This window comes from Anastrepha obliqua, chromosome 5, assembly GCF_027943255.1.
Source record: "Anastrepha obliqua isolate idAnaObli1 chromosome 5, idAnaObli1_1.0, whole genome shotgun sequence".
NCBI lineage: Eukaryota > Metazoa > Arthropoda > Insecta > Diptera > Tephritidae > Anastrepha > Anastrepha obliqua.
Window position 1 is genome coordinate 83,799,452 of NC_072896.1, and position 25,435 is coordinate 83,824,886.

General features: G+C 33.6%; 1 protein-coding gene across 4 annotated transcripts; it reads right to left on the reverse strand.

Moving 5' to 3' along the window:
- Window positions 1-1,769: 1,769 nt before the first annotated feature.
- LOC129249485 (S-adenosylmethionine synthase) lies at window positions 1,770-25,354 on the reverse strand. Of its 4 annotated transcripts, none has more exons than XM_054889332.1 (8): window positions 25,029-25,354; window positions 24,474-24,651; window positions 14,014-14,091; window positions 11,086-11,208; window positions 10,821-10,933; window positions 6,266-6,409; window positions 2,960-3,495; window positions 1,770-2,866 (listed from the first exon to the last, which is right to left on the reverse strand). In XM_054889332.1, exons 2-8 carry the CDS (start codon window positions 24,604-24,606, stop codon window positions 2,761-2,763), a joined length of 1,233 nt encoding a protein of 410 aa, XP_054745307.1. In that variant the 5' UTR covers window positions 24,607-24,651; window positions 25,029-25,354; the 3' UTR covers window positions 1,770-2,760. The 4 variants fall into 4 exon arrangements, with proteins under 4 accessions (XP_054745307.1, XP_054745308.1, XP_054745306.1 ...); XM_054889333.1 differs by lacking the exon at window positions 10,821-10,933 and adding an exon at window positions 7,276-7,388 and having other exon boundaries at window positions 24,474-24,695; window positions 25,029-25,341; XM_054889331.1 differs by lacking the exon at window positions 10,821-10,933 and adding an exon at window positions 7,276-7,388 and having other exon boundaries at window positions 25,029-25,339.
- Window positions 25,355-25,435: the final 81 nt, after the last annotated feature.

A 25,435-nucleotide genomic window follows, 5' to 3' on the forward strand; every position in this document is an offset into this window, starting at 1 on the left:
AATATTTCGACTTAGATGAATTTCTTTTTGTTGTTGTTGTAACAACATAAAACACGCGCCAAAAATTGTTGGGAAATGATGCTGAATTGACTACCAGACCTTCATGGGATATAAATCCGGCTCGTTTGAGGTCTTGGGGCCGCCGATATAAAAATAAACTGAATTTTGTATTTCTTTTTTATGAAATTTTTTCTTCAACTCAAATTACATAGTTCAACAAGCGTATGGTAAGATCGGAGCAGATTTTCTATTTGTTAAAAATAATATGGAATTTGTGGGATTATAAGCTTTTGCAAAGTGCAGCAATTCTAAAATGATGCTGAACTTGACGACTTTGCATACAACCGATCGAAATAATTTTTTTATTTGTTATTATATTTATTGTTATTGTTATTTTGTAAAAATTTAAATTTAGCTGAGATGCCAAATAATATGGGGGTGGGCCATGTAAAATTTGCTTTTTGAATCGGCTATAAAAAACAAAACTAATCAATATTTATTCAATAATATCGTGATATTCATGAATGGCAACTTCGATTTCGTGTTTTAAAGCATCAATCGTCTCTGGAAGGTTCGCATAGCATTTGTCCTTAACGGCACCCCACAAAAAATAGTCCAACGGGCTTAAATCACAGCTCCGAGGCGGCCAATTGATATCGGAATTCAAAAACAGTAGCCAAAAGTTCGAAGGTAACTTTGGCAGTGTGACAAGTTGCACCGTCCTGTTGAAACCAAATGTCGTCCATGTCATCCTCTTCAGTTTTTGGAAACAAAAACTCGTTGAGCATGTCACGGTAACGCTTGCCATTTACTGTAACCGCGGAAGAAGAAGAAGACTCACCACTTTGGAAATAGGTTTTCAATATTTTCCAATTTTGTTCAAGCGTATAGCGTCCCATTTCGTAAATGTCAAACCTTTAACTGATTATAAACACATTTGACATGTCAAAAAAATAGGTGGTTCAAAAAGCAAACGCTATATGGCCCACCCTGTATTAGAGCAATTAAGTATTGGCAAACATTAACATTAACATCACATTAACTGATGAAGAGATTTTACAAAATATTTTTGTGAAGAAAATTTTCAGCATTTCATTTTCCTGGAGATACTTAAAAGCAGAGAAACTTTCTATCACAAAAGGCACGCTTTTTTTCAAATTTTTTAAGTTATAGTGCTGTTGTTGTAGTTTTAGTGTATTTACACTTTTATATATATGTATATAATTGGCGCGTACACCCTTTTCGGGTGTTTGGCCGAAGCTCATCCTCCTATTTGTGATGTGCGTCTTGATGTTGTTCCACAAATGGGGGGACCTACAGTTTCAAGCCGACTCCGAACGGCAGCTATTTTTATGAGGAGCTTTTTCATGGCAGAAATACACTCAGAGGTTTGCCGTTGGCTGCCGAGGGGCGACCACTATTAGAAAAATGTTTTTCTTAATTTTTTGATCTTTCACCGAGATTCGAAACAAGTGACGCACCAACCCATTCGGTTACGGCTGTCGACGCAAATCAACACTTTTGCGCTTTGGCACTTCAACCGAGTGGTCTCCCCAAACTCTCTCCGCTAACGTTCCCACGACAGTTGGTTCTGCATTACCGGAACGAGCCGGATTTATACTCAACCAAGGACTGTCACTCCAGCAGCATTCCCTGTACATGCAAGGGGTTATTTTTATGATGCTACAACAACAAGAACTAGCATAGGAAATTTAGCAAGTAATGCATTTTTGTTAATATTTAATTCAAAAGAATTAACCCATTTAGTATTCATTGAAACTGCAGCCGTCAGGCGCCAAATTTATTTTAAATTTTTATAAAAAGTCAATACCCGCATATTCGCTCGCTTAACGGTGGCAATACTACGCGTCTCCCAACATAGATTTTCAGTGAAAAAATGGTCAAGTGGAACTATCTTCAAAAAAGTATTAATTTATCATAGTTGCGCGTTTCAACACTTTTTAGGGATTACTTGTCATAATTTTATGTTACTTCTTAATTTTACTTTCTTGCTTTAATGTTTGAATTGGGAAGTTACAATTAGTGTACAGAGACAATACAATTTTGTTGATATCAATAAGTTGAAGCTTTATTAAGACTATGAATTTGAATAAATAAGATATATTTGATAGATCTCTTGCTTCAGTTTAAAAATAACTAACTAGCGTCACATTATTGCATTTAAATATATTTATAATTTTGTATTTGATTTCCATTTTTTTGTTTTCTCTCAAAAATTTCTAACAATCATTGTTGGTATGAGTACAAATTGCAGGGGGCTGACATATACATGCTTTTATTTATAATTTTTGATACCTCTCACAGACGCATCACGCTTGCATCACACTAATACAAATGAACAATTTTCTAAACATGAATATAAAATTTTGATGGACAAATTACAACAAAATAGTTGACACGTTTTTGTACAGAACTTGAATTGGGATATTTTGTTTCGTATTTCTGTTATTTTTAAACAACTAAAACTAAATTATATTTATTGGTAGTAAAGAGGAACGAAAATGATTACAAAAAATCACTTTATTTTTGTGATTTTCATTCGCTTTTCACTAATAAGTTGCTTTTTCGTTTTCCTCTATTATAATTATTTGCAATTATTTTCTTGCATGGTTTGCACACTCAAGAAACAAGGAAAAAGCCAATTAAAATGAAAATAATTAAATTAACAACTAATAATTACGCAACTTTACACTTTTTAGCACACGGTGGCTGTGTTAGCTGATCTCCGTCGGCGTCTAGTCAATTGATCTGTAGCGGCTTTGCTTGCTCCCACGCGAAACCGTTGCGTCCAAAGTGTCCATAAGTACTTGTGCGCTGGTAGATTGGCTGTCTGAGGTTCAAGTCTCTGTAGCGCGCAAAAACAAATGCAAATACAAATATTGGTTAAATTTTGTTAATATATATTTGGCGCAACTTTTCAATTCAATGCTTGACTTACTTGACAATCATGCCCGGCCGCAAATCGAAATTACGCTTAACAATGTCGAGTAATTCTTTTTGTGTCTTGTGTGAGGTACCATAATCGAAGACGGTGATGGAAAGTGGTTCAGCCAAGCCGATGGCATACGAGACCTGCACCAAGCAACGCCTACAAAGGCCTGCTTTCACCAGTGATTTGGCCACCCAACGTGCAGCGTACGCGGCCGATCTGTCCACTTTAGTAAAGTCTTTGCCCGAAAATGCGCCACCGCCGTGGGCGCCCCAACCACCATAAGTGTCGACGATAATTTTGCGTCCGGTCAAACCTGCATCACCCATTGGACCGCCGATGACGAACAATCCGCATGGATTTATGTGTACAATTGTGTTGGCGTCGAAATATTTGGCTGGAATGACTTCTTTTATGACCTTATTCATAACTTCTTTGCGTAAGTCCTCCAAGCTGATCTTTTCCGAATGCTGCATGGAAACGACAATGGTGTGAACACGCTTTGGCACAGCGGCACCTTGATTGAAGAGGTACTCACAAGTGACCTATGGATAGAGAGAAAATTGAATTTTGAGATATTTATTGCAAACGGTTGCTGATTACTTGACGTATATATGTATATGTATGTAGATATGTAAATACAGAGGCGGACACAATAATAGGAGAGCAACAAGAAGTTGCAAAGTTTTAACTATTTATAGAGTGTAACTTTTCCTAACGAAAATCTCTATCAGACGGACACTTCCTTTGAGCGAACATTGTTTCCTTCAGCAAAGTTTTCGGTAACGGAATAAATTACCCTCTCTTAAGCGGACATCTCTCTAGGGCGGACAAAAGTTGAATGACTATGGGTGCCCGCCGAAGGGAGGTTTCACTGCACATGTTTTTTATATTTTTTAATATTTCTATTTTTTCTTTACTTTTTTTTTGTATTTTTAATAATCTTTTTTTTTTTTTGGTTGTATTTTTAATAGTTTTTTTTAATTGCCGTAGCCGAATGGGTTGGTGCGTGATTACCATTCGGAATTCACAGAGAGGTCGTTGGTTCGAATCTCGGTGAAAGCAAAATTAATAAAAACATTTTTCTAATAGCGGTCGTCCCTCGGCAGGCAATGGCAAACCTCCGAGTGTATTTCTGCCATGAAAAAGCTCTTCATAAAAATATCTGCCGTTCGGAGTCGGCTTGAAACTGTAGGTCCCTCCATTTGTGGAACAACATCAAGACGCACACCACAAATAAGAGGAGGAGCTCGGCCAAACACCTAGCAGAAGTGTACGCGCCAATTATTTATTTTTATTTTATTTTAATTTTTTCTCTTTTTCTTATTTATTTTTTATTAATTTTTTTATCTTTTTTTATTTCATTTTATTTTTTTTTTAATATTTTTACTCTTTTTTATTATTTATTTATTTGCTTTTTTTTAATTAACATTTAATTTTAGTTTTATTACTTTTAAATTTTTTTTATTTTTATTTAATTTATTTTAGTAATTTTTTTTCTTGCTTTATTTTTGTTTCTTTATTTATTTTTTTTTTTCTTTTTCTTTTTTTCTTATTTTTTTATTTTTCTTTTTTTTCTTTTTTTCTTTTTTTCTTTTTTTTCTTTTTTTCTTTTTTTATTTTTTTTTTTTGTTTTTTATTTTTTTTATCTTTTGTTTTTTTTTCTTTTTTTATTTTTTTTTTCTTTTTATTTCTACAAAATTTACAAAAAATTCAATATATTTTCAAATTCACAAATTTCAATTTTTTTGTCAGAATTTCAAGCTAAAATCGCGGTATCATGTTTTGTAGCCCGTTCAATTTGGGTATAATGTTGAAAAAGTTTACAGTGCCTCAAAATTAACGCTGATTTTTGTAACCTTTGTTTTGTCCATATTATTTTCTTTTTATTTTATTTAATTTTTTTATTTTTTAAATGTTTTTAATTTATTTTATTAATTTTTTTTTAATTTTATTTAATTTTTTTAATTTTATTTAATTTTTTTTATTTTATTAAATTTTTGTGTTGTATTAAATTTTTTTATTTTAATTACTTTTCTATTTTATTTAATTTTTTTAATTTTTTAATTTATTAATTTTTTTAATTTTATTTAATTTTTTTCTTTTATTAAATTTTGTTATTATATTTTATTTAAGTTGTTAATTATACTTAACTTTTTTTTATTTTAATTAATTTTTGTATTGTATTTAATTTTTTTATTTTAATTAATTTTTTCTTTTATTTAATTTTTTTTTGTTTTTATTTCTTTGATTTTATTAAATTTGATTTACTTAAGTTTTTTTAATTTATTTCATTTTTTTTATATTAATTAATTTTTTTATAAATTTTTTTTTTATTTAATTATTTTTTTATTTAATATTTTTTATATTTAATTTTTTTTTTATTTAATTTTTTTTTATTTAATTTTTTTTTTATTTAATTTTTGTTTTATTGTATTCATTTTTTTAAATTTATTTTTTGTATATTATTTATTTATTTTTATTTTATTTATAATTTTTTATTGGCCCATACTACAACAAAAATCATTTAGCGCCAAATTTCAAATTTTTTACAAAATTTCAAAAAATTCAATATGTTTTCAAATTCAAAAATTTCAGTATTCAGCTTTGTAGGCCGTTTAATTTTGGTGTCGTGTTGGGCAAGTTTAAAGTGCCTCAAAATGAGCGCTATTATTTTTTTTTTACTATATTCAATATTTTCCTCCATATAAAAATAATTCAAACATTCTTTACATAGAAGTAAAAACATAAAAAGTCAAAACTTTGTTAAATGTCGCACAGCTATTATTGTAAGTGCCTCTGTATGTGTGTATGTGTGTAAGCTGGCCACGAAAGCAGTAGATATTCTTCGAGAAGTTTTGGAAATGTGAAATTTCCCAAAAAAAAAAAAAACAAAAAAACTATCAAATATGAAATGTCCAGTCAATCGGAAGAGAATTTCAGCTTGCGACTTCAGTTTGCAGTTTGTAAAATATATTTTTCAGGATTTTTCAAACTTTAGACTCCAGTCAGAATTTCAAAATATTTTCCAATCACCTTAAAATTTAGTCAGAAGTTTTCCGTTTCTTCTTTGATTGGCTTAAAATTTCATATTTTGTAATGCAAAAAATTTATATATTTTCCCCTCCACACCAATTATGGTTACTTTAGGACCAGTTTTACAGTGGCAGTTGAACTGTGGTGAATTCTAAACTAAATTTGACTTCGCATTCAAACTGAGTTTAGCAGAGGTCCTTAGTGTGCACATACTCGTATATGTGGATGTAGGTGTATTAGTAAATACAATAAATAAAATTCGTAAATAGCGTTACGCACCTGTGTCTTTGAATCGGGACGCGCCCAACTGAATTCGCCAGAGCGACGTAGTTCAGCCAGTTTCTCATTCAATTTGTGTGCCAAAACGACAGTCAATGGCATGCATTCTTCGGTCTCATCGGTGGCATAGCCGAACATAATGCCCTGCAAATGTACAATTCAACATCAGTAAACATTTTATATAAATTTTATATGTAACAACAACAACCAACTACAAGTGAACATGCAAGGAAACGCATAGAAAGTAACAAATAATTAGAGAAAGCAAAATACAATAAATAATTTCGATGTTAGTAGGTAAATAAGGAAGCAAGAAGTAAAGAAACAAAGCAAAGCATAATTTTTCAATGAATTAATGAACTATGAGGCTATACAAGAAGTCAGAGATTCGAAAACTTTCACTAAGACTAAAAATTTGGCCCAATACGCAGAATTTTTTTTTTTATTTTTTTTTTTCAGATCCGTTACACAAAATAAATAAAAATGCAAAAACTTCTAAATGATTTGCGAAATTTACGACTTTTTTTAATTAAAAACAAACAGAGTGTCCGTGCACCAATGCCAGATTAAATATTTTCATGTGTATGTGTGCGTGTGCAGAAGAGGCAAGTTGTCACGACTGTTAGCGTATACGAATGTATGCATGTAAGAATATCATAAAATTTTAGTACAAAAATATTCCAAAGTGCTTTTGCAGTCAAACAACCAACCCCGTTAGCGTATGTATGTATGCGAAATCAAACTACTTCTCCAAATTCCGTGTGGGTATGTGTGTGTATGTGTATGCTTTTGCGCGTAAAAAAAACTTGTCTGATGGCGCTGCATTAAATATGGAACTATGCACTACAATTTCGATCATTTTTTTAGCAAAATTATTTATAAAAATTTACATGTAGGAAAATCATTTTCAAACACTCTCGATTACTACTTTTGTTAAAATACAATAGAAACAAAGTAAATCATAAGCAACAGAAGAAACGCATTGAAATGAGTCGTTTACACGTGCACACCTGATCTCCGGCACCGATTTCTTCGTCGGCGCGATTTATATGTACTCCAGCAGCGATTTCCGGCGATTGTTGGTCCAATGCTAACAAAACGTTGCACGTCTTATAGTCGAAGCCTGGGATTAGTTTTAATGAGTTATTTTTTTTTTTTGATATTAATTTTCGATTTTTGTTTTTTTTTTTTGGGTTTTTTTTTTGAAACGAAAAGAGAGAAATGCACACAAAATAGAAATAGTGGTTTTATAAATGATTTTTTTAATATTTTTTAACTATACTTAAATTAGGCGAAGATTTTAAACATAAATGAGGGACACAAAAATAACTTTATAAGGACTCTTCCCGCTTTTATTTTATTAAAATTTATTCAGAATGTAATAACTACGATTGAGTTTATAATAAATCAGCTGTGTTGTACATAAAATGCCCCCGAAAAATAGCGCCACGGCCGTGGATTTCCCATTGCTTACAAAATAGTTTTAGGTGACAATATATTTTTACAATAAAGCGCATTGTTGTTGTTGTAACAGTGGGATATGGTTACCGATCGTCATCATATAACTTAGCTAACGGTAGGCCCAGGATGCGTGCTATATCGACAGGTTTTGTGCACAGGAAGAGGGTTGTTAGGTGAGTGGGTCTGAGAGGGCTTGTGAATAGGTGGTGAGCAGAGTTCTCAAGCCCGAATTAATGTTGTTTAGGTTGTTGTTTTATGTCTGTCTGTCCGGTCCAGTAGTTGCAGTTGTGTGTGGGTCTCGTCTCTGGCAGGCGGCTCGGGCTCAAACAAATGTCGCCAGAGGTGATACCTGCGGTAGGTGAAGCTCTTCGTCTCTTCGTAATGAGTGGTGCTTGGATTCCAATGACGACCATAATGTGGGTGACATGAGGCATACGATCCTCAACTAATTCAAAGGACCAATTAAACGCGGATGTTTGCACATAATAATATGAAAAAGCTTATCTTACTATGGATACTATAAACGACATTTTCTATGAGTGCTGCAGTAGTGCAATGGTGCAAAATTTTTCAGCAAAAGTACGCGGAAAGTGTTAAAAAATCAGCACACAATCGTCAAAGTATACCTAAATTCTAATCTGAATGTATTAATTGGCACCTTTAGTCAGGCTTATAAAGAAAAACAAATTTCAAGCAATGCATTGAGCTGCAGCTTAAAATTTTGGAGGAAAGTTTACCCAAAAGTCGATGATTTTATTTTAATCATTCATATCAATATCAATTTTAATTAATTTTCCTATGAAAAATCTTGTTTTATTGAACGAAAAATAATTGCTTTTAAAGCCAAACAAGGCCTGTGAACCTTTTGTAAAAAAGTCCCCAAGTCGATTTTACTTGTTTTTACTATCAGCGCTCAATTACTTGGATCTAGCCAAGGCGAATTTATTACAGATGATGGCACTAGACCAACAACAACTTTTTGAACTTGAGAATGTTACGTCAAAGTAGAGAACAAAGAAGTGATTTAATTGTGAAGGCAAAATAGAAAAAAAGGATCCATTTTTAAAACAAATTGCGTACTTTCTAACATTTTTATTTATTTATAAAAAGCCTTTTGAATTTAAATTAATTACGAAATTTGCAAAGCGCATTTATTAAAGGTGGTGGCACTAGACCAACAACAATGTTTTGTACGTTTAATTGTCAAGCAAAGTATGGGCAAAGTAGAAAACAAAGAATGAATTCGCCTTGTTTCCTTCTGAGTTGACAGTGCATGGCACGGCGAAAGAAAAAAAAAAACAATTCAGCTGATTTACTGCTACCGCTTTTAATAGATTCCCTTAGAAATTTCACTTTTCAAATTACAAATGACAACCGAATGTATACAGCGAAAGAAAAAAAGAAATCAGCTGGTCTACTGCTACCTCCTTTGGTGTAAGGGAAGGTTCTAGTCAAAATCAACCAAAAAAAACTTATATTTTGTGTTGCTTTATTTTCATTTTTAAGGTCGTAAAAATGTGTAGGCAAGAGGATATTTCCCTATCTAACTGAACTTACGAGTTATAGCGTAAATACGAGAGGGCGCGTCGGCCGAAAAACAGGTAGAAGCGCGCGCTCGAAGCCGCTTTAAATGGGTTTTTTCTCGAAACACCTTTTTTTGCGCGCGAGGCGTGATTCCGCTTCAACGACTACACCGATTTCGACGTTTAGCGGCTGAAATTAAAGCTTATTCAATTAAGGGGCCTTCAGGAAGCGTTTGTTGTGAAAAAAAAATTTTTAGTATAAGTTCTTTTAACGTTAAAACAATTAAAAAGAGGCAAAAAAGGTGTGTTTTTTTCAAAGGGTCCCCATTTTTTTTAAAGGGTTTTTTAAAAATTGGAAATTTATAAGGCCCCCCACAAATTTCATCTACTTTAAGATTTTTTTCTGATTTTTTCGTTTCGGTTCATTTGGCAGGGCTGTAGAGTGCCTCGCGCACACTGTCCACCGCCGCGCACGACCGTCGTCAGTGAGGGCTGGAGCTGACATTTTATATTATTTTTACTCGAAAAATTTTTATAAACTTTTTAAAATATAGATAAATAAATGCCACAAAAGTTAAAAAAAATACGCATGTACCCTCAAAAAAAAATCATGAAATTACGCACATTTTCAGGCCTTTGGACTATAACCTCCCCTTAATCAAGGCACACTGAACAGTTGATAGCAGTAAAGCATCTGATATATTTTTGGTTTTTTTTTCAATTTATTTGGAATTTAAATTATAAAATGTTCTTTAAATTAGTTTAGTGTAATTTAATCTTTTAATCTGTAATCTTTTTTTATAGATTTAAACATTGCAGGGGTCAAAAACACGAACAAAATGCATTGCTCTAGTTGTGGTTTGCTCTACTGTCAATACCTGTTCACTGTGCATTGGTTCTAATAGAAATTTCAATCGATTATTTATGCACGTTTAGTCTTCTTTTAATTAAATGTTGTTTACAAATATTAAATAAACTATGAAAAATCATGACTTATTTAATCAACGCCTGCCACTTATCTATAAATACTTAATAGCATAGAAATATATGGTTTTTATATTAATAATAAGGTGATTTGAATGGAATTTCCCAGCGAGTTGGACAACACAACATTAACCCAGATGAAAGCAAAACGCTTTCATGCTAATTAAGATGTATAGAGCGAAACCGAGTAGTAGACATGCGCCGCTTTGTTTAATTTTATTGTAAATTCAGTGAAGAATGATAAACGAATTTGCAGGCACATAAAGGACACTTTGAGAAACTACGCTCACTGAACTGGCTTTATAAAATGTGGTACAAATTTTTAATTACTTTCTAAAATTTTTTTTCTATACTTTTTTTTACTCTTGGACATGCATTATTCTCAGTTGTAATTCTAATTTTTTTCGAATATTATTTTTTTTTTTACTAACTAACTATTTAGTATTTATTATTCTCGCTCTCTCTCTCTCTTTCTACTTCTTGTCATTTATTGTAATGGGCAGTATGTATGATAGGCCAGCCAGTTAAACAACAATAAAACAAATTCCGATTTTTTTTTTGTAGAAAAATTGGTTAATTTCCAATACCTGATCACCAGCGCCTACATCTTCTTCGTCGCGATTGACATGTACACCATTGGCAATATCGGGCGATTGTTGCTCGATCGCAACTAGCAAATTACATGTTTTCCAATCGAAACCTTGACAATTTTACAATGAAGGGATTTTGGTTTAATTAAAATTTTTTTTTTTTGATAATAATAGCCAATTTTTTTTTTTTGTTTGGAAATTTTAAGATTTCATTAAGCCAAGGGCAACTGGGAGTCTTCCTTTAACTGAAAAATTGGCTTACCTTTCGATGAGTCATCATAGCCAATGTGTTTAACTGTGTCCCGCACGACCTTTTGATAATCGACCACAGCCTGCGATGTAATTTCACCACATAGCAAAATCATACCTGTCTTGGCAACCGTTTCTGCAAACATTCACAATGAAATGGAATTAAAATCAGTGAATTCACAGGCATGACAAATTCATAAATAAATGCATAAATACAAATTAGATAAATCCATAAATACAAATTAGATAAATCCATAAATACAAATTACATAAATCCATAAATACAAATTACATAAATTCATAAATAAAATTATTAAGCGCGTACTTTTAAAAAAGGTTTCACATTCACGTCCGTAAATATTTACAAGACGTTAATGGCATCGCGCAGCAATGTAATTACAAACGCTTTACTCTTGGTCTCCTTATTCCGCGCCGTCTCCTTTCAGCTTTGTTTAATTTCCCACTACTCATTTTACAAATTAAGTATAGCCGAAGCGACGCATACATAAAAAGTAAAAATAAGTTTAACCTGCATTTTGTTTATTGTCGCATTGTCGCCGGGAAACTTTGCGCACGCGTGAATTTCGCGTTTTGCGCCACCATAAAAACACGGCTAACATCCAAATGGTTTTGCGATGGGCATTGCAAAGGCAGCGTACTTCAGTGCCATTGTATTAATGTCTGTTGCGCGCTTGCCACACAGTTGGTTTTATGGCGGCTTTATTTGTTTACTAATCTGCGATATCAGATGACTGGAAATGCTAAAAAAGTAAACATAGTAAATACGCGACCGCTGTAGCCGAGTGTGTTTGTGCGTGGCGTGCAGAGAAGAGCGCCCGCATTCGATTGAAATTCGACATTGAATTTATAAAACTTAAAATTCCTGCATTTGTGAAACCCCCCCAAATAGGAGGAAAAAATGGGCCTAAACCCCCTTTAGGGAATTAACTCCACTGGAATTATTATTATAATAAAACAGACATACAGGGCTAAGCTTTTGATATGAGTTTTTCATATTGTAGTGGTTGAACTGAAAGTATATTTACTCAACTTGCAATGTGAAACGCCGCTGAAGGCTGGTACGAGCATCACAAAAACTGATTCCTTATTGGAACTGAATTCGCATCGCGCAGATGGGTCTTAATCCCTTGCGCTTGATAAGAACAATTTTTTGCCAGCTATGTTGCATGATTACTGCTTACACATAAGCAACTAGGCCCTCTATTCTTGTAGTCCGAAAGATTTTAGTGCCTGAACTAATCTGACGTTGATTCTTGCTGTGTTACTTGTAAAATGACGATCAACTTAATTTCGAATTATTCATCCAATTATCCATCATTTGCAACTTCCGCTCAAAATTTGTTTGCTCTTTACTCTCTCAATTTCCACTTCTTTGCAAGTAAAAATTCAACTCGCATACCTGACCTAGTGGAAAAAATTGAGGTGTGACCAAGAACAGACTCTCAGCGAATTTGACAAAATCTGCTGAGGGGCTAAGGTAACTGGGGTCATAAAGCGGTTTGTTTACGAAAAAATTATGATTGTGTTTGTGAACGAAAAAAATCAGCCAATGACACTTCGAATTCGGTCGGCGAATCCCCTGTGACTTGGCAGCCGAAGTTTCTCTCACAATTTTGTTTCTCACCATAGGTAAACCTAGCATCCGTGCATGCCTGATAGTGTTTGATATTTCGCGCAAGCCAAAACGTTGCAAGAGAAACTAAAAATCGAGAGCGTAACAGTGACAAGAAAAATAGCTTAAATATTGAAGCCTTGTAGAGGTTTTATGCTCCCAAGAGGAGTGAAACAAGGAGATAAAAAAGTAAACCACTACGAAATGTGCTGTAAAGCCTTTTTGAATTTTTCTCTCTTCTTTTATCACTTTTAATTTTCGTAGGTCTGTTCATAAAGCAAATAAATGAAATGGATGACAAATTATCAAGTTTTGATAACTTGCAAAGTAGGGAAAGTGAGAGAGCAAAGCGACGTCTTATTTTGAGGGGTAGTTGCAAGTTTTTACTGGATACATTTTTACTTGTAAGAATTTGCAAGAAAACAAAACAGCTGATCGTAAAGTAAATGAGCCATATATTTGCGTGATTAATATTTAATTCTTGCAGCTGGAAATATTTTCTATGCAAAATAGACATTTCTCTCAAATCGAACTGTAACTTTGGACTGGCAAATTTTTTAGCGCCAACGTACGCTTTTTGTAATATTTTATAATTAATAGTTATTACAGAATTAATAATTAAATTCATTGAGTATTTTAAAGATAAGAATTTTTGTTGTGAAAATAAAAAGGGAAATTCAAATTCGAATTTGCTTATGTGCGAATAGAAATATTTCTGTCTATGCAAGTATGCAAGACGCATTCATTAAAGGTGGTGACACTAGACCAACAACAATGTTCTGTACGTTTGATTGTCAAAGCAAAGTATTGGGGAAACTAGAGAAGAAGTGATGAATTTGCTTTGTTTCATTCTGAGCTGACAGCCACATGCACACAGCGAAAGAAAAAAACAAAGCAGCTGATTTACCAACACCACCTTTAATAGATTCGCCTTGGAAGTATGCGCACAAAAATTATCTCAATGCTGAAATACAAAATATTTTTTCAATATAACGGCGCTATTTCACAAAGAGCACCCTTTTACAAAAAACAAAACTAAAGAAATAAAAAATTAAAAATAAAAAAAAAATTAACTAAAAAAATGTTTAACTAATTTTTAACTAAAAAAATTTTAAATTTTTTTTAATAGATGTATGTACATATAAAAAATATAAAAAACTATACAAAAAAAAAAATATATAAAAATAAATAAAAAAATACTAAATAATAATAAAAAAAACCTAAAAATATTATTCATCTGTTTTGACATAATACAAGAATTATTGTAGACCATAATAATTTAAAAAATATAATATTAAAAATCATTACCGCACGCTACTTTCGCGTTGGGATCCTGCTTCAAGTGTGCATCCAAAATAGCGTCACTGATTTGATCACACATTTTATCTAAAAATAGAAAATAAAAGCAATGAATAGTAAAATTTTAGGTTTCAAATTTGTATAGGTATTGTTGTAGTCATATATATATATAAGTATATTTAAATATGTACGCATGTATGTGCTGCCCACACTTGGTTGAAGAACTTAAAGAAAATACTTAGTCAGTGAATTGTTTGTTTGTTTATAGTGAACATTTAGAGCAATAAAAACAGAATTTAAGAACTGAAATTTCAATTTCAGACAATGAAAATATTTTTTAAGTTTTTTGTTTGCACACATTTTTAGTTGTATGTTCTTGAATGAAGTTATCGACTTGACGTCACAATGACGTCACTCTCTCTTGTAGCGTTTGTTTAAAAAAATTAGTCGAATTGGTTGACAGCCGTGGCAGTCAACTGACATGTTCCATTCTAGGGTTTCTATAACCAAATGAATTGGAAAGTTGTCGATCACTATTCTCACTTGGCCTTGAGTTAGTTACAGCGCACATCAATTTAATTTAATTTAATTATTTCTGTATTTTGTGATACCATTGAAGTGCAAATTATTATAAGTAAGTATTTATTGAAAAATTTAATTGAAACAAATATTTTCATGTCATTTCTGACAATTTTTTTTTTAATTCTGAAAACTCCGGTTATACTCGTGTTATGCTTTACAAGCTCAAGCAATTACACTGGTTTACAGCCAAAATGCACCAGAGACGCCGTTATGAAATTCCTATGTAAAATCACCGTCTGATTCCGAAAATCAAGGTTATTTTTTATTCTATGGTAACGTTTTTGAGATATTTACGAATTACCGTTATTTCAAAAAAACAAAAAATTGGGCCCACTTAATCATATATATCTCGAAAACGAATTGAGCGATTCCAAAACCGTTTAAAGCTTTTAAAAGGTAATAAAATTTCCTATAAACTATGTGTAAAACACTTTTTGCTAGGCCCTGCAGATTCAAAGATAACGAACTATCATAACGGATTTTTTAAATTTTTTTAGTAAAAATATAAAAAAAATTGTACTTTGAGAGAAAGGATCTCGAAAACTTTTTACTTTTTCGTGTATTTTTTGTTTTCACTCTAAGCTCTGTTTTATTACAAAAAAAATAAACTTTGATTAAACAAAATCGATGAACTAATACAAAAGTTACAAGCATTCAAGTAAATATATCCATATAGTAAAACTTAAGTATCCTACAAATAATAGCATATGTACTGTATGTATTCTGTCTTAACTCTATGATCTTATTTTATAATTGAAAAAGTTATGTGTCTTGTTTTGACGCTTATTTATATAAGGATCGGTTTCTCTTATGAGAAACCAACAGTAGTCACCCATCATAGCGACATCCCAGAATCCTTGATACCGACTTTCAATCATTTTCATTTGCTGGTGAAACCTTTCGCCATGCTCGTCACTTTCGTCGCCAAGATTTTGCGGGAAAAAATTTAAATGGGAGTGCATAAAATGAATTTTTAAAGACATATTTACTCCTGAAAGAAAATTAAAAAAGGAATTAGATAAATACGTAAGTGACACATTAGCATATAATTTTCTTAGGCTGGGTTAATCTTCCAATTCAGAACAAATTTTGGTCGTTCTTGTTTGTTCGGAGCAGGGCAATAAATTTAGATTAAGAGCTATATATTCTCATGTAAATTTAAAAATTTGCTTTAAAATTTTTTGTTTAGTTTTAAAGTTAACTGAGAAAACGGTCTTATATACATATATATATATATTGTATATATAACGGTCTTATATGTGTTTTTTATTTACCCATTTCCGCATTGTTTTTTATTAAATCGTTCTCTATCAGCTCGAAGGACTTTTGTGTTTGCCTAAAAAAGAAGTAACGACCTTTTCAAAAGAGTCCCACGCCGCTGCCTCCACTGGTGACAATAGTTCTTTGAAATGGGTATTGACCATTATTTTCCTTATTTGCGGCCCCACAAAAATCCCTTCCTTTATTTTTGCTTCTGAAATCTGTGGAAAGATTGTTTTCAAATAATGAAAAGCTTCGCCTTCTTTGTCCAAAGCCTTGACAAAGTTTTTGATAAGGCCGAGCTTGATGTGGAGCGGAGTATGAGTATTTTATGTTATGCACCCCAACTTGAAACGCGATTCGTTCTGGCCAATCCTTTATGATGTAGTGGTCTTGACGTGCTCGGCTATCTCATTTGCATAGAAAGCAACAGTATTTTGTGTATCCAGGTTGTAGACCACATAGCTTTCCAACGACTTTTAGATCGGTACATATTTTCCAATCATGTTCTTCGTATTTAATTAATTCAAGCAATTTTTGCATTGTCTCATATGTTTCCTTCGCATTTACTGCATGCGCGATCGGGATAGATGGCTTTTGATTGCCAATATGCAATAATACGGCCTTTAAACTTAATTAATTGCCGTCTATGAACAATCGCCACTCTTTTGAATCATATGGTTCACCAAACTGTTTAAATAGACCAGCAATGTTTTTGCAATAACAAACACTGTCCTTCTTCGTATAGTACTGGGAGAATTGTTCGTGACGAGTCATATAATATGTTACCTTAACACCGGATGAAACAAATTTAAATTGTTGCATACGAGAGGCGTGTAGTTTGGCCTTTTCTTTTGACAATTCCAAATCCCTTATCCAATCATTGAGTTGTGCTTGTGACAAAGGGTTTCTTTCGTTTTCCGTTTGCAATTCAGTACAACATGATGCCGCGTAATCAGATACTGCTGTTGACAATGAAACTGGAGCCGAAACTAAAGTTAAATTTGATTCTGGCAATGTAGCTTCCGTTGAATTTAGTTCTGGTAATGACACTGTAGATACGCTCGCATAGGTTACTTTTCTTGACTTTCCAACCCCAAATACTTTTGTAGTACAAATATAGCAGTCCGTTGAATGGCAAGTTGGTTCCCTCCTCTTCATTGGTGTAATAAATTTCATATGTCGCCTAAATAGATAGTTTAAGAATCATATGTACATATGACAGAATCATATGTACATATGCTACTATTTGTAGGGTACTTAAGTTTTACTATATGGATATATTTACTTGAATGCTTGTAACTTTTGTATTAGTTCATCGAATTTGTTTAATCAAAGTTTATTTTGTTTGTAATAAAACAGAGCTTAGAGTGAAAACAAAAAATACACGAAAAAGTAAAAAGTTTTCGAGATCCTTTCTCTCAAAGTACAAATTTTTTTATATTTTTACTAAAAAAATTTAAAAAATCCGTTATGATAGTTCGTTATCTTTGAATCTGCAGGGCCTAGCAAAAAGTGTTTTACACACAGTTTATAGGAAATTTTATTACCTTTTAAAAGCTTTAAACGGTTTTGGAATCGCTCAATTCGTTTTCGAGATATATATGATTAAGTGGGCCCAATTTTTTTTTTTTTGAAATAACGGTAATTCGTAAATATCTCAAAAACGTTACCATAGAATAAAAAATAACCTTGATTTTCGGAATCAAACGGTGATTTTACATAGGAATTTCATAACGGCGTCTCTGGTGCAGAAAAAAAGTTGAAATTTGTGATCCAGTGTTATTACCGAAGCCCTCCAAGTCATTCAAAATTAGTGTTTACAGATGGCCGAATTACGGCGCATCATTTGAAAGGTAGTATCTTTAAAAATAAATGTCATGAATGGTTCTATGATTGTCCAATCAATTTGAAATTTCGTTGTTTTATTTCATTTTAAAATCCGACGCCTCTAAATTGATCACCCTTTATTATGCGTATACGTAAACACATAAATTATGTGGTTATATGAGTTTTATATGTTTAAATAGTCTTTTTTATTCTTGCAGCTGTCAAATTTTCCGCTTTACATTGCACACACACTTGCACACATACACACGTATGTGCTAAAGTTACCCAGTCTACACTTATGTATGCAGCACCCGTATGGGGTAAAGCCCTGATACAAAAAAACATACAATAATTTTTAAGACTAAGTGCTCTTAGAAATACCTGTGCTTTCAAGACGGTGTCGTATGAAGCAGTATGTGTCACATCGGGTATCATGCCACCTGATACAATGGCCTCTGAACTGGGTAGAGTCTTCAACAAAGCCAAAAGTCTAAACAGGCGACTAACGGCGGAAGAGAACGGAGCATAAATGAGTGGCAAAATCGCTGGAACCTAGCGACAAAATGGAGGTGGACGCATAAACACATGCTGCAATCGAAGTTGGTGTAGGCCAAGATGGGAGAATGGTCCGCAAATGCGTTACAGGAATGGAACTTCCCTTTTGAAGGCTAAAAAAATTGTGCATTTGCGTTGGCGTAGGAAGACCAGGTGAGATCAAAAGGTCCAACAAAATTTGCACACCCCAGTCTGAAAGAAAAATGTAGCGTTATATTAAGAACTCGAAACCTTCCTGTGTTGTTTTCGCTGCAGGTATTACAGAAGTTCATTCTCAAAGTGTGCGAAATTTTTTACATTCCCTAGATTTTAGGGCTCGTTCGAGTAACGTAGACCCGCCTGCCTTAGGAACGCGCCATATTAAAAAGATAATAAAAGGAGGTCTGTGAGGAAGTAGTATCAGGGTGTGCAAAGCAATAGGCACAAAGGGCTATATGGGTAATTTAATTTTCATCGATGGAATAAGGAACAAATTGGACTACCTAGAAATTTAAAAAAAATATTTGACTCCATCTGCTGCAAAATTGGATATTAGTGATGATTACTCCCCAGTGCAAGATATCGACCCAACACACTCCACCGTCATAATTAAAGAGTGGTTGTTGTACAACTTTAAAAAAGTACTGCCGCAACCTTCACAGAGTGCAGACCTTAAACCCATTGAGCACCTGCGGGCGTACATGGGGTCCAAATTATGGCGGCGTCATGTAAATATTAAAAATGAGATTAACTCAACATCTCGACACTCAATGGCAGTATTTTAAGTGTGGGCATAGCAGTGGAACTAAAAAATAGACGTTAAGCGGAAAAGGTAAGAAAAAAACGTTATGAGAATGGACAGTTCAAGAGCCCATAGAATATTTTGGAGCGGAATGCATACACAAATAAAGCAAGAGGAAGACCAAGATTGCGTTGAATAGATGAAGTGAAAGGCCTGGAACAGCTTAATCTAAAGGACTGGAAAAAGCGGCAACGGAGAGCAGCATGGAAGTTTACTGTTCAGCAGGTCAAAGTTCACAAGAAGCTGTAGCGCCAAACGATGGTGATGATTGCCATGTTATGTTATCGAAAGCATTATTTGATTATGATTATACGATGAATAAGAAATAATGATGTCCAGATTCTGGGTGAATCCTTTTTGCAAAGAAGAGACATACACAGTCTGGCAAACAAAATTATCAAAAATGCTGCCAGGTTGAGCGTCACAAAAAAATACCAATTGGTTGTCAAGCATGCAAAATGACAGCCATTGCTTCACAGAAGTTGACAATATATGACTTAAGTGGTTAGGGGTAGTCAGAAAAAAAAAAATGGATTTTTTTTGGATTTTATTAAAATATAATATCTTAAAAATATTGTGTGAAAATTTTTAGTGAATCCGACAAATACTTTTGGAGTTATTCCACAATTAACAAAGGGCGCTCGGGCGCTCCGGTAATCGATAGCAAAACTTTAAATGCGTTTTTTTTTTAAACTATGTTTTTTGAACTGATGATCACTGTCACTTAAAAGCCGCTTGGTAGATTTCAAGAAAAATTATAGTGCTTTTGAAAAACATAAACATGCCTGATCGAAGGATTTTTTTTCAAAAATTTCGATTCTTTTAAACAATTAATTGTCAGTTTTTTTCTTGAAAATCTGAAAAATATTTCCTAAGGCCGCCATATTGTTAATTTTGAAAAAAAGCTCCGGTCAGGCACAAGATTATCTATTAATAAAACTAATTTCTCTTGCCCGATTGATTTTAGATGAATCTCCAAGGATTTGTGATGATCACCGCAAGGGACTTCTGGAGAAACGGGTTCCACTCACACAGCGATAACTTTTACAATTATAATTTTTTTTTTTGAATTTTTGCTAAAGGCAAGTCGAAACATGATGTATTAATGCTATATTTTTGTTTTTGTAAAATAAAGCAATTGACTTGCAAAACAAAATTATTGAAAATCTTAATTTTTTCGAGCCTCTTACTACCCCTAACCCCTTAAAATATTTCATGATATGCACTGCCAAATTTATTTATTTTGCTCTCTCGATTGCCAATTTCCATAAAATTGAGCATTGAAAACAATCTAAAATTTAGTCTGGAGATGCTTCGAGATATTTGGGAAATATGTCCCTCGATGTCACAAAAAACCTAGTACGTTCTATGAACAGTCCTGCTACCCACCAAGGGCACTAAAGGTAGCCACACACTAATGATTGTATTATTCTTAATGCATTTTTTTTTGCTCTCGCAAGAGTTGTTTTAGTTTTTGAAATTTTGGCGAATAAAATAAATAATACAAAATAAATCGTTTCTACTTATTGAAAAAAAAAAAATAACCTTGTTGTTGTTATAGCAACATAAACATTCTCCATACATATGTATACGGGGAATGCTGCTGAAGGAACAGTCCTTAGCCGGATATAAGTCGGAGTTGTTCCGGTTATAATATAGCCTTTTAGTTACTGTTGCTTGCAATTTTGAAGTGTAAATGGTTCCAGAGAGAGAGAGAGAGCCTATCTAAGGTAAAACCCTTTGGTGTTCAATTTTTTTTTGTTTTTAGTTCACTTTATGTTCATCCAAACAAATTTATATGTATGTATGTATGTACGTATGTATACACAAATGTATACTGAAATTAGTTTTTTTTTATTTTGTTTTTTTTTTTTTGTTCTATAATAGAAATAAATCTGCTAACGGGTAGCAACAAATGCGCGTGGTACAAACATAGAGATGCCAGAGGAACAAGCAAAGCAAATAGAAAAGTGAAAATCAAGGCAAGACGTGAGAACAAACTAAAAACAAAAAACGAACCAGGCGACAAACTTTTGTGTGTTGCATAAAATTCAAAGCGAATACATTTTGTAGTAGCTGCATTTATACACACAAATATATGTATATTTATATAAAATATCAATGCCGCCTGTCCACCATCGCACGCCCAATCACATTATAAACAATCGCTAGCTAGAAAATTGTCAAAGAATAAAAAACAAAAAACTTGCCGAAATAAAATTTTACGCTCAGCCAGCGAAATTCAATGCCAAACTGTCTATGCAGCATAAATGTGACAAATGCAAGCAAAAAAGAGCGACAACTAAATATTCACACACAAGCCATGCAAAATAAGATCGAGGCGCATGCACTTATGTATGTATGCGATCCTTGCACACGTTTCGAGTAATGCCCCGCGGATCAAGTTGGCGCGTGCAGTCTCAACACAAGTGTGTGATATGACACCATCGCTACGAAGTAAGGCGCTCATATAATTTTTATAAAACAAAGTTTAGGCGCATGCAAAAAAAAGAAGACAAAATTTTATTGTATTACAATATTTTTGAGAGAGTTTGCATTTCTTTGACGCTAGACACAACAATAAAAATAAAAATTAAATGGAAAGCATTGATTGTTGTGCATATTATTGAATGAAAAAGTGTCACGGATGTACATACATATGTATAGTATGTATATTAAACGGTATCGATTTACAAAATTTTATTATGACGGAATGAAATGTAATGCCACCCTTTCCTGATACAATGAACCCAACGAGGGTGCAACTGATAGCATAGAATTGCGTTATCATTTTTATGCACGGAAACAGATTTTGAAAAACAAGTTGAGCCAACGGTTTTTTAATAACAACATAAACAAAGCGGCGTAATATTAGAACTCAAGGGAGTGTGGCTCAAATCACAAATTAAAAATTTCCACGTTAATATGTTTTCTATAAAACAGTTAGGTTTTTTATGATTATGTTTCAAAACATGATAAAGGGCGCTTATTTTGAGGAAACTACCATGAAGAGCGAAGTGAACTCAATTAGATTAGATTTGTGTGGGCGAACTCAATACTAAATGAACTAATAGCGAATAATAGTTATTTCGACAAGGGTTAATTTTTTTTTTTTTTTTAATAAATTTTATCTGCGACTTATATGCTAGAATTTTTAATGTTTCTAACATAGTTTTAAAAAATATTATTCACCATTTTGACCTTTTCTTTCATCTACTACAAATGTGCCGGTGTAGAAATATGGCTAGAATGCATCTCAGTACGCATGCACATACATACATACATACATTGATACAGAGGCTAGCATCATTTTAAGCAATTTTCGGCACATCTTCAGATCTCTATTCGCACTTAATAATCAGTAATTAAAATAAGCGTTCAGTGTTTTTTATAGTAAAAACAAAACTTCTCAACTCCTTCTTCTTTTGAGCGCAAACCGCTGAGGTCAAATACGGCTGAGGCATAAATCCAGTTCACCCTAAAAGTGTGCTTTATACCAGTTCAAAGTACAAAATACGCATCAGATTAATGATCAATAAAGTAAAAAATAAAAAATAAATAACACTTGAAAAAATATATAAAAACGACAAAAATTATGGTAACCTTATTCACTCGTGATCATCTCATTTTTAACAGTATTGGAATGGGCGCACATTCCCTTATCAGCGCTTACTTCCTTATATTTAGTATTTACATCATTTTAGGTCTCAGAATTATCAAAATATCGGAAATAGCTTAGCAAGAAATACTATCAAAAACTGACAACATAACACAGCAACAATCCAATTTAAAACTGTAGGAAATCATTGGCGCTCCGGTTGAGATGATTTCGACCACGTGGTTTTTAGTAAATTTACAAAGCTTAGCTTGGCATATGGAGAGCGTAACAATCTAGAAAATACATTAGCACGTGCAGGTTAATGGCGCCGTTGAGAGACTTTTTTAGTTTTATTCAACTTTACTGATTAAAGATCAGCGTATATGTGCGCTACAAAATATAATCAGAATCCATAACAACGAGGTAACGAAAATACAGAAGTGGGAATAAAAACAAGAGACGGAGAGTGAGCGCAACAGAAAATGGAAGCAGAGTCAATCGATGGGGTTTTTAGGAGCATAATACGAGCACAAGCACAGAGGCAAACAGATGTAGGGAGAGTGAGTCACTATTTACATATGCGTGTGGGAACTAGCATATCGTCCAACGCAATACAAATACACCAACGACAAACACAAGCATACACATTAAAGGTATTCAAAGTTGTGCCAGAGAGCACTGAGAGGCATTCAAAGTGTCTTTAGGTAAGGCAAGCACATGGTGCGCATGAATAACACAAACTTGCTATCGCTTGAGTTTCATCATCCACTCGTGTGACCAGCTGTTGGTAGATGCATTATTATGTTAATTCATTCATTATTATGATAGTAATGGCTATTTTGCAGCAAACGATGTAAACAAATACCAAAGATATAATATAAAACTAATGATATTTGTTTAGCTGTGTCAAAGCCCATTGCCACCAACTCCAATTTGCAGGTAACAACAATATAGCCGACAAATGTACATGGCGCTACCGGTTACCTGGTCACTCTAAATGTGAATATTCTTTTTGGTTCACACTTTGCGTTTGTGTGCGATGTGAAACATGCGTTTCTCGGGAATACGAAATATATCAAAGAAGGGAAAATAAAAATTCTCCCCGCGGCAAAGCAAAACGACAGCGATGTACAAATCAGCAAACGGCGACACATTTTATTGAAATATCAATAAAATTAGGCTCGTTCAGTCATTTTAGGTATTAGGAAGAGACAAATAATGAGCTGGTCATGAAGTTAGCATATGGAGTGCTCATATGATCCAGCACAAAACCCGCAGGTATCACAGCAGTGTCTATTCGGTAAGTCAAGAGTTAGAGGAATGTATACATTTGAGGAACCATATAACAGAACGTGCTGAGCGGTTAGAAATAGCGAATACATGCTCGGTCTCTAGAGAAGAATGAAACGCCGCCATTTTGTCGGCGCTCCATGTGAGCGACGAAGAAAATAAGCAAACCTTTTTGAGCAATAAGTCAGGTCGAATAGCGAAAAATTGGTAGATATTTATGGAAAATTTTTAACGTGTATTTCGTTAAGGTAGCCGGAAGTTTTTGTTTTCATATGAGGTAGTACCGATGAGCACCGTAGTCACTTTTTAAAATGCCGCATTTATTTTGCTGTATTTCCTACAATAATGCAAAGCAGCCAGACTGATCACTACGATTAGCATTTAGATAGCCAGGTATTCGTAGGTATTCATTGCCTACCAGCGCCGCGCAGACCGTCACTTTTTTCGAGGGTAGACTGCATACACAAAAACCAAATACTTTTACACACACAATGCATCTTAAATATACGAGCACATATACACATTAATTAATTATATAAAGTACATATATTAAATTAACGAATTGACACTTACCGGGATGTCCCTCGCCGACTGATTCAGAAGTAAAAAGGAATGTCTGTCCATCTTCCATATCATAGGAATCGGTTATCCTTCCATTGCAGCCATTAGCGTGGCCGTTTGTTGCAGCAGCTGATGATTGTGGCATCTTGTAGTTTTTTAGTTGCGTATAACGATTGTATAATTGGAAATGCTGTTGAAGATTAACAAATGATGTAGTTCGTGTTGTTGTAGCAGCTGTAAAAAGCAGTGAGAAGCTAATTGATTTTTCGCAAGGGAAGAAATATTTTTGTAGCGGAATGAAGTTGGCGGCAGCGACAGCAGAATCAGTACCAGTACCAGCACCAAATGCGGATGTCAATTTTACACAAAGCGTTTGAAAAAGTAATTTGTAGATCACAATCTGCTGTCCTCCGTATTTATTTATGTAACACAATATTTTGCGTGAATTCGCCGTGGAGATTCCCAAATGCACACTATGTTGGCACCCGTAAAATCACTTGGCTGTTTTCTATATATTTTTTTTGTATTTTCAATTGAACCTTTGATTGTGACTGACTAGCTGCTTACTTTTAGTTAGTTGAGCACACACACAATTCTCAACACAAAATGCGAAAAATTCGGCCAGAAGCAGAAACACGTCCACACTTCTCGACGGTTGGGTAGAAAAAGAGCGAAACCAATCTGGTACTCTCAGAATTTATACAACGAATAGTACACCAAATCTACACCAGCAGGAGCGGCGGCGACGACGGCAACTGTGTTCGTTATCGCTCCTCTTGCGAGTGTCGCTGTCTAACGATGCGTTGCTGTGGACGGCGGTCTCGCCGGTGGAGGTTATAAGAAATATATTGCTTTTTCGATGGTGGTGGCTATATGAACTCATTCATCCACTTTGTTTTTATTCGTGCTTTTCGTCGGCGTATACTTTTGGCAATTTCTTTTCTAAAAAAAATAACAAAAACTGCTAAGCAATG

Bases quoted from the DNA above. Each gene is read 5' to 3' on its own strand.
- LOC129249485 (XM_054889332.1), bottom strand. From the start codon at position 24,606: ATGCCACAATCATCAGCTGCTGCAACAAACGGCCACGCTAATGGCTGC. The intron at 11,209-14,013 runs GTAATGATTTTT...GAATGTTTGCAG, and splicing joins CAACGCGAAAGTAGCGTGCG to AAACGGTTGCCAAGACAGGT. The intron at 3,496-6,265 runs GTGCGTAACGCT...CTCTATCCATAG, and splicing joins GTCCCGATTCAAAGACACAG to GTCACTTGTGAGTACCTCTT.